The following is a 14,256-nucleotide window of genomic DNA, read 5'->3' as shown; positions in this document are numbered from 1 at the left end:
TAAGTCTAACTCATCGAGTCCGTCTTAGTACTCATCGAGTTCTGCAGTCAGAGAGCAAAAAAATGATTTTTGTTCCAGCTTTGAAAAACACAATAACATCAAATATAACAGAAAACACCCTAAGCTCTGATACCACTATTGGGTTTTGAGCATTACAACATTCCTATGGTGCATATGCAACCCTAATTACTTTGGATCTAGTTTTTTCTCAAGTTATAAATGCAAATCAATTCTCCAAAGCAAGAACCCTAAAGTAGCATACAAGTTTTGGATTTAATAAACACTCTAGGATTAGAAGAATACCTTTCTTGTTAACTAGTAGTAACAAGTAATCCTTTCCTTGATCTTAACCTTCAAGAGCTTAGTGCATCATGCGTTGCACCTCTAATGGAGTCACAAACACCACAAGCAAAGAATGGAGAGGAGGAGAGGCAGAAATCGGTTAGGGTTTCTTCTAAGGAAGCAGTGGCCGAAACCTTGAGGCTGGGGGGTTCCTTTTATAGTTGAGGCTGTTAGGGTTTTTCAACTGGAAACCCTAATTTCCCTTGCTTAGGCCCTAAGTAACATATGGACCCCCACATGGTAAGACTTGGATGAAAAATCTATGGGCTTCCTATAGATTTTCATCCACCCTATACCAATAGGATCCGTTAGCCCAAACTACAACTATTATTGATTTACATAATCAGTCCCCGTACTTTTAATCAGTCTCTTTTGATCACTAAATTAATTCCAAATTAATTTCTGATCAATACTAATTAAATAATATGATTTCTCAACCAATATATTATTCCTATAATATATTAATAAACTATTTAATTAACCTCTTTCTCCAAAACTCATTTTTTCCAGTTGCTATGGTGAAGGCAACCCAAAATGACCATGCTACTATCGGGTCTAGTGCATACCATTTATAGTTATGGTCTTAGACACCTAATCCAACACATATATCCCTAAAATGATCGATTTAGCTTTATTTCATGTTCCTTGTTTGGTTTTTAACTTAAGGTAGAATGATCATTTGACAATCTATGTCATTCCTTTTTGTGTATAACATACATGCATAAAGTAGCCAACAAGGTGGGATGAGATTCATAGTATGGTAGAGGTGGGTGAGTTGAGAAATTCCTATAAGAGTCTAGAAAATGTTATAGTAGAATATGTATGCAGTATAAAATAGCATATCAATTTAGTGTGGTGGCTTAGAGGATTCGGGACAGTTCTTAAGGAAAGTACAAATAGGTGCGGAATGTAGTATTGGGTCCATACTACTAGAAACACAGGATCTGTACTCGAGACAAGGAAAGATTGGTAAATTCTAAGTAGACATGTAGTGTGGGAATTTATTCAAGTTTATGTTGATCATTTATATGTTTGTATTTCAGTTCGAGTATGGTGATGGTCACTCTTGGAGGAGGTTTCAGTTCAGGTTATTGTTTTGGCTCTAACATAGAACCGATTGATGCTAGACTACGAGAGATCATACCGGGCGAGGTTACTCACGATATCTTGGATGCTACTCCTATGATGTTTGGTACCATCAAGGAAGGGATTATGGAGCTTATGAAGGAGCGACTCGGGGCATTTTGGGTTGAGATTGCTGGGGGTCAGTTAGGAGCACGAACCCCTCATTTCGGGAGTTCAAGGCTTGTGGAGGTCCTCAGTTGTTTGGGGCGAAGGACGCCATCGCTATCCGACGCCAGATCGCTGACATGGAGAATGCTCAGCGGATTAGTTTTTTCCTTGAGAGGGAAAATGTAGGATTTGCATCCTGCCTACTGAAGGACCGAGTATATGGTTGTGGGATAAGGTTGTCCAAACTGTGGGGACTACGATAATGACGATCATGACTTGGGAGGAGTTTGTTACGATATTTCAACGGGAGTTTTCACAAGCAATCGAGGTGCATCGGTTGACGAAGGAGTTACAGGACCTTCTCTAGACTACTGAGATAGTGGTGGGATCATCACCAAATTCCATGAGAGGGTTTTGTTGGTTCTGCAATACGTTGTGGATGAGGAGATGAAGAAGATGATATATCGTGACATTTTGAAGGATGACATTGGGGAGTTTGTGAGCTTTTGGGGGTGCAAAACCATGAACGATATGATTCAGAAGGCTCGTGAGCGAGAGATTAAGTTGGAGCTTTGTAAGAAGTGCAAGTCAGAAAAGGTCTAGACAGTAGTGGGCCAGGCTAAGAGACTGAAGACGTCTTATTCGCATGCTAGAGGCCAACATAGTCGGAGCCATTGTGGTAAGTGAGGCATGCCACACCATGGGCCATGCCAGATAATGGGTTCAAGATGCTTTAGATGTGGTCAGAGGAGTCATGTAAGCAGGGCGCTGCCCCAGGGTGCTTTGATTTGCTTTCATACTAATAAAACTGGTCATAACAAGGTCGATTGTAAGAGATTATCAGGAAGGGAAGTGATGACGCCTACACCAGCCACCTTTAGGATAACTGATAGCCGGCAGGGTAAGTTAGAGAAACATGTGGTGAAGAGCATGTCATATCAGCTAACCATCGATAAGGCTCATGAAGCAAAGGATGTGGTTACTGGTATGTGACTTTATCATATCTTTTATTTTTTCCTTATTTATGCTCATGTTATATCTGATATTGTATAGGGACCTTTTTTTATTAAATGGTATGGCTATTCATTTGTTGTTTGATTCGGGTACTACCTGATCCTTTGTATCTCTTACACTTAGCAATAAGTTTAATGATGAGCCCGAGATTCAGGATTACCCATTGGATGTTGATATTGTGAATGGCCATTCTATAAGTGCTTTGAGGGTTCATCGTGGGTGTGTCTTGAATCTATTCAACGAGATATACTATATTGATTTGGTGTCGATTCATTTATGAGAGTCGAAGGTTATTATCAAGATGGACTGGTTGGGCCCCTACAAGGCCATGATTGACTGTGAGCGTAAGCTAGTGAGAGTTCAAATCCTCTGTGGGGGAGAACTAGTTATTCATGACAAGGAGCTTCACGTTGGCCAAGTCTATGTTCAGTTACGAGGGCTAGTAGATATCTTCAGAAGGGCTGCTATGGGTTCCTGACCTATATGGCAGATAGTCAATTGAGGGCACGATGTCATTGAGTGAGGTGTCCATTTTTCAGGATTTCCCCAATGTGTTTCCTGAGGAATTGCCAGGAGTGCCTCCTGTGATACATGTCGAGTTCTGGATTGATCTGGTTCCTGGTGTGGCTCCAATAGCAAAGGTATCGTACTGCTTGGCACCATCGAAGATGCATGAGTTGTCTAACCAGCTTCAGGAGCTACTAGACAAGGGATTTATTCGACCGAGTATCTCACCATGGGGAGCACCGATTCTATTTTGAAGAAGAAATACGGTTCACATAGGAAGTCCATTGACTACCGGGAATTGAATAAGCTAACAACGAAGAACCGTTACCCACTCTTAAGGATCAACTACTTATTTGAACAACTTCAGTGTGTATATTGGTTTTCCAAGATTGATTTGCAAACAAGTTACCATCAGATGAGGTTCAGGGATGATATATATATATATATATATATATATATATATATATATAATACGGCCTTTAGGACTCGCTATGGTCATTATGAGTTCGTGGGGACGCCATTGGGGCTCACCAATTAACCAACAACTTTCATGGATCTCAAGAATCGTGTTTGCAGGTGATTGCCCAGTTGGTGATTGTGTTTATAGATGATATTGTGGTCTACACCAAGACCAAGTGCAACATGATGAGCATTTGTGAGGGGTGTTAGAGACCCTGAGGATATAGAGGTAGCCAAAGGCACCCCAAATGTAGTCCCAATCCATTCCCACACATAATCTAACTGTAGGTAATTCAAAAAGATGATCAATCATTTTTTAAACGTCAATTATCAATCATTAGAGACTAAACAACCTAGAGAAAACATGGATGGTAAGCCAAAGTTGTTCGAAATATGCCTATTGTCACAACAAGTTAGTGACTTTTAAAATTAGCTAGGTCATTTTAGGTTACAAGCAAGATATGATTTAAGCATAAAATCATAAAAAGGGAAGTTAGAGGGGCTTTTATATTAATTTACTATCTAAAGGTGAGTTACTCCGAAACTAAAAGTATTCAAAAGAATCATGAGTACACAAAATAAAGGAATCGTTCCTTTCATATCAAGAGTTGATCCCCTCTCTTTTCCGACCCTTTTTCACATGACTCAGTATTAGTGGTGGAGCAAAAAATTTTAATATAGGGTACACGCATAATTGATAACAAGTGAACCATCAAAATCTGATAAAATATGAAGCCTCTTGAAATTGTATTTTTTAACAAAAGTTTTCGAATTGATGGTGGAATACTATAATATTGTCTCTAAACTCTTGGTAGCAACCACATTGATTCATGAGAAGAAAAAAAATCAAGCAGCATGGTTTAATACTTCGAACTAGGGGTGCAAGGTAGTTAAGCTTACATATATACATAAAATTTATATGTATATTTTAATATATAAATTTTATTTTAGTTTTGTCTCCGCCACTGTTAAGATTTTAGTTTTGTCAAGGAAAATAAGAAGGTGTTGTCTCATCTTGCTTGATCATTGTTTTTGGGTGCGATCATATTAGATGAGTTCTCCTTTGTGCTCTAAATCATTCAAGACAAAAAGGAATTTGGCTCTACTAACTCACCAAAAAGGTATGATTCGATATATGTATTCCTAGTTAATTTTGTTGGTAGAAAGTTACACTGGGAATGTTTGTATCGTATAGGTCTCATCTTGTGTAACAAAGTATCATAGCATGTTTGCGAGTTTTGCTTTTATAAAATTCCGTCGTTCAAAAAAAATCTAAGAATGTGTCTAATTTCAATTATGATGTCTTCCAAATTAGTTACTAAAGTGTCACCCAATATTTATGTATTTGAGACTATTAGACAATTCTTTTTGGGACGTTTAATTTCCATGTGATAAATACTAAGCCATCTAAATTATTTTATACTACTGTTTTCATTTATATGATGTTTGGTAATTATTTAGAAACCTACATTAAGAAATCAATAAGTACAAAACAAGAAAAAAACTCTTGGCTATAACTTTTAATCATTAGTGTTGTAATTAATTGTATGTTTGCATGAAAATAAAAATAAATAAACACATTTAAATATAAAATAAATTATAATTATAAGTAATAAACAATAAAGAAATACGTATAAACGTTTTATAGTGACGGTGGAAGTGTATGTGAATCAACAGTGTTTTTCTTTTTTCCTCATTTTGAGGTGTCGCCATAAAGATGCCTTATCTATAATCTATAAATGTTAGTATACTTGCTTCTTTTTACGACTTATACGCGCTTCTTTTATTAAGTACTTTCTCGGAAAAGATGCTGATGATTGATGAGGAAAGCCATGTGAGGTTCCACCCTTCTAGACGTGTTGCCAAGCTAGCTATAAATGCATGCCTGGAACCCTATTCAGAATACAAGTTTCATATCCATTCTCGTCTGAGATCCAAAGCTACTTTGTAATAGTATTCTTTAATAACATATATACGTCTTTATTTTATTTTTATCACATTCCTAGGCATGGGTCTTATGCGGTTATCTTCTTCATTGCTTTCCAATGTAAAGAGTTTTACCAAATTGAACTCCATTCGCAACAGCAATTATCAAGGGGATGTGCCGAAAGGTCACCTAGCAGTGTATGTAGGTGAAAACCAAAAGAGGCGGTTTGTGGTCCCCGTTTCATACTTGGAACAACCGTTATTTCAAGAGTTGTTGCGTCAGTCGGAGGAAGAATTTGGGTTTGATCATCCAATGGGAGGCCTAACTATTTCATGCGAAGAAGATCAATTTTTTGAGCTCACTTCCCTATTGCATGCTTAATGATATTTTGTAGACCAAGTGACCAACAATTTGTCTTCATTTCTTTTGAGGTGTATATGTTACGTTAATGACAATAAACATATTATTAGTATGTAGAAATGTTTCCTTAGGGAAGTCCCTTTCCAAAAAAAAAAATTGTTTCATATATATATATATATATATATATATATATATATATATATATATATATTAAAGTGCCATTTCCATTCAAAAAATTCATATTTGGAAATTTTACCTTATATTCGCCAATTCAAATGTCAAAACTGCATTTCTAGTTTTTTGTTTGTTATAATTTTCTATTGATTAAATATCTCTATTACCCAAGAAGTGATCTTGGTACATGATCAAGTTGTAACAACGACTAATTAGATGGTATAGACCATAAATGCATTAATTTGTATGTAACATCCGGAAACCCAGGTATATTATTCTAATATTTTATTTTTGGAATTTGTGAAGGTACTCGGCGAGTTGATGCTTAGACTCGCCGAGTAAGGTCGCGGATCATCATCCGGGTTCGCGTTTGGACTCGGCGAGTCCATGAGTGGACTCGGCGAGTCCACGCTGTTTAATGAAACCCTAATTTCCCGGGTTTGACACCTATTTAAAGGCCCTTAGGGTTGTCATTTGCGGCTACCAAACCCTAGAGAGAGACCCTAAGAGATCTAGAGCGTTTGTGAGGGAGAAGATGCCACTTTTGATCATTTTGTTGGTGTGATTGCAAAAGGGAAGTGACCAAGGCAAGAGGAGGTTGAAGGAGGAATGGATCTTGTGCTTTCAGGGTTCAGAGACTTCATCTTAAGGTATTATTTCAGTCCTTCTCCGGTTTTGGTGTTGATTCTTAGAGTTAGGGTTTTCTAACCCCCTTTAGAGAATGGATGTGTGGAACAATTGGTCCCTTCTCGAGTTTATGCTTTGGATCTAGACTCAAAGAGGTCCAGAGACCTTAACCCATGGAGCTTTATGGGTTATTTTGGTAGCCATGAACTTAGGCGTTGATTTTTGGGGCTAAATCACCAAGTAGTATCATCTAGATGTTATATGAGTGTCAAGGTCCGATCTTTACGTGATTATCATGCTTGGGAAGGTCAGATCTATGGGTTTAAGGAACAAATCTGACCTCAGGAGGTCAATGGAGTGTTTGCATAGCATGAACTCGCTGAGTCCAAAGATCAGATTAGGCGAGTAGGGTTAGGGTTTCCTGTAAATCACTCAGCGAGTAGACTCACCGAGTTGGGGGGAAAAACTCAGTGAGTCATAGAGGGATTAGAAGACTGGACTTCAAGACGGAACTCGCCGAGTTAATCTTGAGACTCGGTGAGTTTAGTCGGGGTAGCCCCGCGATTCATGCCAGGTGTGACTCATCGAGCAAGGGGAGGGACTCGACATGCCAAGCGAGACTATGAGTTAGTTGACATGTATGGACTCGCCGAGTTGTCCAAGTGCACTTGACGCGTCAGGTCAAAGTTTGACCGTTGACTTTAGTTGACTTTTAGGGTTTGGTCAACATTGAGGGCCTCTGAGCCAAAGGATGGGTAAAATGGTCTTTTACCCTTCCGAGGGTGCCTAGATAGGGATGAGTCTAGTTCTGAGAGTTATATTTATGAGAGTATTACTTTATGTGATTAGGTGGAGGCTAGATCGTATTCCTACCGAGTCAGAGATTTACCGAGACATCCGAGGTGAGTCTTCTCAGTATACTTTACCTGGAGTGGTAATTGGAGTCACGTGCCAGAGTTATCATATGCTATTATGTGATGTGTTATACTGGATCGTTTCTATGTGGTTTATATCATGTGTATATCAGAGTATATCAGAGTTAGAACTGAAAGGTTCACAGAGTTAGGACCAGAGGGTCCACGGAGTTAGGGCCCACGGGCCCACAAAGTTATAGCCTCGAGTGGCTAGTACGGGTTATGTATGGTATTTTGTGTTGTGTTTCAGGTACCAGTGATGATCGCAGGAAGGTGTTGGCATGACTCGTACATACGCATGGATTTTTATGTATTTGATCTTGGGAAATATTTTTGTGAACCAAGGTATTGATACAATGGGATTTTGCTTTTAAATGTGTTTGGTAAAATATGTTTAAAAATGTGAAAAATTGTTTTAAATTTTACGGTGTTACAATTTTGTATCAGAGCCTTGGTTTGAGGGATTTGGATGCATCTTCGAGCGTATCTGAACTCAAACTGAGGATTTGAGGAAAAATTTGATAATAAAGTAAAAAAAAAATTTAAAAAAAGAGTAAAAAGAGTTTTGAGACAAACAGAGCAGAGCCGTGTGTACGATCAGCCAGCACCCGAACGGTGATTTCCCAAAATACCCTTACAATAAGTTTAAAAAGAAACATTATGCTATGCTATATGATGAATTATAGTATGCATGCTAGAGTAAGACTAGGTATTCTTATTAGGACTAGAGTGGCCTGATATATGATGCCTTAGTCTAGGAGTTTCGCTACTAGGGATGCTTGAGAGTGTTGAGATAGCAGCAAGGAGCTTATGAGAGATTTACTAGTGAGTAGCACATGATTAGAGTGAATAGTGTACTTGGGATTTGGGGCTCTGGGAGGTGGACTTAGTGTGAATGTTGAGTCAGTGTGGTCGGTAGTATTGGACCCGTACTATCAAAGGCATCGGGTCAGTGCGCAGCTCAAGTAAGAATTCTTAGGGTACTTGAGATCAAGTAGGGTTGGGATATCGAGTGTGTGTACATCCGAGCAAATTACTGATATATTATGTTGTATTTCAGAGAGGCATCATGGTAGGGACACGCCACAGACCAGGGACTAGTAAAGGGGATGTGAGCAACGAGGAGCTGCGCCAGATGATTCATGATGAGGTGGCTGTTGTCATCTGCGACGAGATTCCATAGATGTTCGGGTCTATTAAGACCACCCTGATAGAGACAATTGATGAGAGATATGTTGCTCTTTCTGAGGCTGCTGTTGATGCGGCCACTGCAATTGTAACTGCGGCCAGACTGCAGGGTGGTGATGCGTTGCTGTTCCGGGAGTTCAGCAACACAAAACCACAGGAGTTTGATGGGACCCAGGACCCGATTGCAGCGATGAGGTGGATATCAGGCATAGAGGGATGTTTCTTTACTTGCTCGTTTGGCTGAACCAGCTTCGTTTGGTAGCGAAGGATTGGTGGAAGTTAGTGACGACGCATTATTCGCCTGCTGAGCTTGCTGCAATAACTTAGGAGAGGTTCACTGCTATGTTCCGGGATGAGTACGTTCCCCAGGTGGAGAGGGAGCGTTTGGAGCAGGAGATTTTGACCCTCAAGCAGGGTACCGATTCTGTCACAGTGAGTACGAGGAAGTTCCATGAGCGGGCGATTTTTTTCCCAGAGCATGTATCCTCCAAGCAGGCACGTATGAGGCGCTATCTGAGCATTTTGAGGAGGGAGATACGGGAGTTCGTTGCGAACTCGATGTATCGGACATTTGTTGAGCTTCAGGTAAATGCCCGAAAGACAGAGATAAAGCTGGAGACCCAGGCTAGGGAGGAGGCTGAGTCTCAGGCGAGGGATCGGCGACCAACACAATCTTAGCCAGCAGCCAAGTGCCACGAGGGGGTGTGCAGAGCGAGGTCTTGCTACAAATGTGGCAAGGATGGGCATATGGCCAAGGATTGCCCCAAGGGGTTTGCAGTATGCTTTCATTGCAACCAGACCAGACACCTCAAGGCAGAGTGTCCACAGTTACAAGGGACTACCCAGGGAGCACCTCAGGGATCTACCCCTGCTGCTATCAGAGCTACTGAGAGCCGGCCAATGAAGGCCGAGGTACCGAAGGCGCGAGGGAGACCCTTCCAGTTGACTGTGGAGGAGATCCGGGCAGTGCCCAATGTCGTGGCTGGTATGTATTCTTTCATATATTTTCTTTTATATTGAGATATTGTTCTTATATTATGATATGCGTAGGTACTTTTCTTGTGAATTCTATACTTGCCTTGGTTTTATTTGACTCGGGTGCGAGTCGTTCTTTTGTATCTTTGGGTTTTAGTCAACACATCACTATTAGTCGGGAGGTGATGAGTCGACCTCTGAGAGTTTCCATAACTGACGAGAGAGTGGTGTATGCCACCGAGGTATTCCGAGGATGTGTAGTCGAGATTTTCGGCGTCGAGTTTCTGATTGATCTAGTTCCTATTGTGATGGGAGATGTCTGTGTTGTCTTGGGCATGGACTGGTTGAGCAAGTTTGGAGCGGTTATCAACTGCGAGAGACAGTTGGTCACCATACGAGACCCTAGTGGGGAAGTTCTTACCATATACGGTGAGGGTACGCATTCTGGGTCGACATTTTGTTCAGCCGCTAGAGCGAGGCAGAGTCTACAGTAGGGCTGTAAGGGGTTTGTAGCATATGTGATGGATACGAGGGTTGATTCAGAGAGACCGAGGTCAATTGATGAGGTTCCGATAGTGCGTCAGTTCCCGGATGTATTTCCAGAAGAGTTACCGGGTGTGCCTCCCGAGAGGCAGGTTGAGTTCAACATCGATTTGGTTCTGGGAGCTGCGCCTATCGCCAAGGCACCTTATTGCCTTGCGCCTCCAGAGATGCAGGAGTTATCCTCGCAGCTTCAGGAGCTGCTGAGGAAGGGGTTTATTCGGTCGAGCAGTTCGCCATGGGGAGCACCTATCCTTTTTGTTAAGAAGAAGGATGATTCACACCAAATGTGCATTGATTACAGGGAATTGAACAAGTTGATGGTCAAGAACCGTTACCCGTTGCCGAGGATCGACGATTTGTTTGATCAGTTGCAGGGAGCATCTTGGTTCTCCAAGATCGACTTGAGGTCGGGATATCATCAGGTGAGGGTGCGAGATGAGGACATCCAGAAGACAGCGTTCAGGACTCGTTACGGGTATTACGAGTTTGTGGTGATGCCTTTCGGGCTCACCAATGCATCGGTGGTATTCATGGATCTCATGAACAGAGTATGCAGGCCAATGTTGGATCGCTCGCTGATTGTGTTCATTGACGACATATTGGTGTATTCGAGATCCAAAGAACAGCATGAGGAACATCTGAGAGAGATTCTCAGAGTTTTGAGATCGGAGAGGATTTACGCCAAATTCTCCAAGTGGGATTTTTGGTTACTAGAGGTCTAGTTCCTAGGGCATCTCGTTAACCAGAAAGGGATACTGGTCGATCCGGCCAAGATTGAGGGGGTGATGAGTTGGGAGGTGCCAAGGTCACCTACAGATATCAGGAGTTTCCTTGTATTGGCAGGCTATTATCAGAGATTTATCAAGGATTTCTCCAAGATCATCGTGCCACTCACCAAGTTGACCCGGAAGGGTGTTGCTTTCTCATGGGGCCCAGAGCAGCAGGCTTCTTTTGAGACACTTCGCCAAACGTTATGCGAAGCCCCGGTGTTAGCCCTTCCGGAGGGAATGGAGGACTTCGTGGTATATTGTGACGCGTCGATATCAGGGTTGGGAGTGGTGCTTATGCAGAGGGGGCACGTGATAGCATACGCATCGAGGCAGCTGAAGCCTCATGAGATAAGGTATCCCACCCACGACCTAGAGTTGGGAGCAATAATGTTCGCCCTCAAGATCTGGCGTCACTATCTGTATGGGGTCTGGTGCACCATATACACGGATCACAAGAGCTTGAAGTACTTGATGGATCAGCCCAACTTGAATAGGCGGCTGAGGAGATGGTTGGACTTGGTAAAGGATTATGATTGCAAGATCCTGTACCACCCGGGTAAGGCTAATGTGGTAGCCGATGCGTTAAGTTGTAGGGCGGAAAGCGCCCCGATGCGGGACGTTTGCATGAGATTGACAGTAATGACTCCGTTGTTGGACACCATTTGAGGGGCCCATACTGAGGCTGTGAGACCAGAAAACCAAAAGAAGGAGCGAGTTATCGGGCAGGTATCGGAGTTCGTTACCGATAGCCGGCGACTTACGACATTCCAGGGTTGGATTTGGGTATCGTTTGTGGGTGGGATGCATACCATTTTAATGGAAGAGGCACATCGATCGAAGTTCTCTATCCATCCTGGGGCGACTAAGATGTATCTGGACCTAAAGAATGAGTATTGGTGGCCCTGTATGAAGAGGGACGTCGCGTGGTTCGTTGAGAGGTGCCTAACTTGACGTAGGGTTAAGGCTGAGCACCAGAGATCGCATGGTAGTTTGCAGCCGTTAGAGGTTCCCAAGTGGAAGTGGGAACAGATTAGTATGGATTTTATCACTAAATTGCCGAGGATTGCGAGGGGCGTTGATGCAATTTGGGTGATTGTAGACAGCTTGACGAAGAGCGCTCACTTCCTTGCTATTAGTGAGAGCTCTTCTGCGGAGAGGCTGGCAAAGTTGTATGTGAGAGAGGTGGTATCGCGGACTAGAGTACCGATCTCGATTGTTTCAGATCGAGATGTGCATTTCACTTCCAGATTCTGGAAGAAATTTCATGAGGAGTAGGTTACGCGGCTGCATTTTAGTACCGCAGATCACCCACAGACTGACGGGCAGAGTGAGCAGACAATTCAGACACTCGAGGACATGCTCCGAGCATGTGTGTTGAATTTTGGCAGGAGTTGGGACACATATTTGCCTTGGTAGAGTTTTCCTACAACAACAACCATCATTCGAGAATTGGTATGCAACCCTTTGAGCTGTTGTATGGGAGGAGGTGTTGGACCCTCATTTGTTGGGGAGAGGTAGGGAAACGTGTGATGGGTAGTACAGAGATTGTGCTTCAAACGACTAAGTAGATACAACAGGTCAGACAGAGGTTATTGACCGCTCAGAGTCATCAGAAGAGTTATGCGGACAGGCATCGGTCCGAGCTCGAGTTTTAGGTTGGTGACTTCGTGCTCCTAAAGGTCTCTCCTTGGAAAGGAGTGATCCGATTCAGGAAGAGGGGCAAGTTGGGGCCTTGATATATTGGACCTTTCAGGGTGATCGCGAGAGTAGACGGGGTAGCCTACCGTTGGAGCTACCTACGGAGTTGGGTCAGATTCATGACACTTTTCATGTGTCGCAATTGAGAAAGTGTATAGCCAACGAGTCGGCAATGGTACCATTAGAGGATATTCAGGTGGATGTAGGCCTGAATTATGTTGAGAGACCGGTGACAATTAGGGATCGGAAGGTAAAGGTTATGAGGAACAAGGAAGTGCCTCTACTGAACGTGCAGTGGCAGCATAGGAAAGGGTCAGAGCTGACTTGGGAGCCGGAGCGCGAGATGCGTGAGCAACATCCAGAATTGTTTGCAGAATGAAACTTCGAGGGCAAAGTCTGATTCTAGTAGGGGATAATTGTAACATCCGAAAACCCAGGTATATTATTCTAATATTTTAATTTTGGAATTTGTGATGGAACTCGACGAGTTGATGCTTAGACTCGCCGAGTAAGGTCGCGGATCATCATTCGTGTTCGCGTTTAGACTCGGCGAGTCCATGAGTGCACTCGGCGAGTCCACTCTATTTAATGAAACCCTAGTTTCCCGAGTTTGGAACCTACTTAAAGGCCCTTAGGGCTGTCATTTGCGGCTACCAAACCCCAGAGAGAGACCCTAAGAGATCTAGAGCGCTTGTGAGGGAGAAGAAGCCACTTTTGATCATTTTGTTGGTGTGATTGCAAAAAGGAAGTGACCAAGGCAAGAGGAGATTGAAGGAGGAACGGATCTTGTGCTTTCATAGTTCAGAGACTTCATCTTGAGGTATTATTTCAGTCCTTCTTCGGTTTTGGTGTTGATTCTTAGAGTTAGGGTTTTCTAACCCCCTTTAGAGAATGGATATTTTCAACAATTGGTGCCTTCTCGAGTTTATGCTCTGGATCAGGACTCAAAGAGGTCCAGAGACCTTAACCCATGGAGCTTTATGGGTTATTTTGGTAGCCATGAACCTAGGAGTTGATTTTTGGGGTTAAATCACCAAGTAGGATCATCTAGATGTTATATGAATGTCAAGGTCCAAACTTTACATGATTATCATGCTTGGGAAGGTCAGATGTATGGGTTTAAGGAACAGATCTGACCTCAGGAGGTCAATGGAGTGTTTGCATGGCATGAACTCGTCGAGTCCAAAGATCAGACGCGGCGAGTAGGGTTAGGGTTTCCAGTAAATCACTCAGCGAGTAGACTCACCGAGTTGGGGTAAAAACTCAGTGAGTCAGAGAGGGATTAGAAGACTGGAGTTCAAGAAGGAACTCGCCGAGTTGATCTTGAGACTCGACGAGTTGAGTCGGGGTAGCCCCGCGATTCATGGCAGGTGTGACTCGTCGAGCAAGGGGAGGGACTCGACATGCCATACGAGACTAGGAGTTAGTGGACACGTAAGCCGAGTTGCCCATGTGCACTCGATGAGTCAGGTCAATGTTTGACCGTTGACTTTGGTTGACTTTTAGGGTTTGGTCAACGTTGAGG

The 14,256-nt window shown here is 42.6% G+C and overlaps 1 protein-coding gene across 1 annotated transcript; it reads left to right on the top strand.

The window, feature by feature from the left end:
- The first annotated feature begins 5,473 nt into the window (after positions 1-5,473).
- LOC145009332 (auxin-induced protein 15A-like) lies at positions 5,474-5,948 on the top strand. Its single transcript, XM_078968039.1, has one exon. It carries the CDS (start codon positions 5,564-5,566, stop codon positions 5,861-5,863), a length of 300 nt encoding a protein of 99 aa, XP_078824165.1. The 5' UTR covers positions 5,474-5,563; the 3' UTR covers positions 5,864-5,948.
- Positions 5,949-14,256: the final 8,308 nt, after the last annotated feature.

Source organism: Lactuca saligna, chromosome 8, assembly GCF_052625555.1.
Source record: "Lactuca saligna cultivar CGN05327 chromosome 8, ASM5262555v1, whole genome shotgun sequence".
Classification (NCBI taxonomy): domain Eukaryota; kingdom Viridiplantae; phylum Streptophyta; class Magnoliopsida; order Asterales; family Asteraceae; genus Lactuca; species Lactuca saligna.
This window is presented reverse-complemented; position numbering and strand designations above follow the sequence as displayed.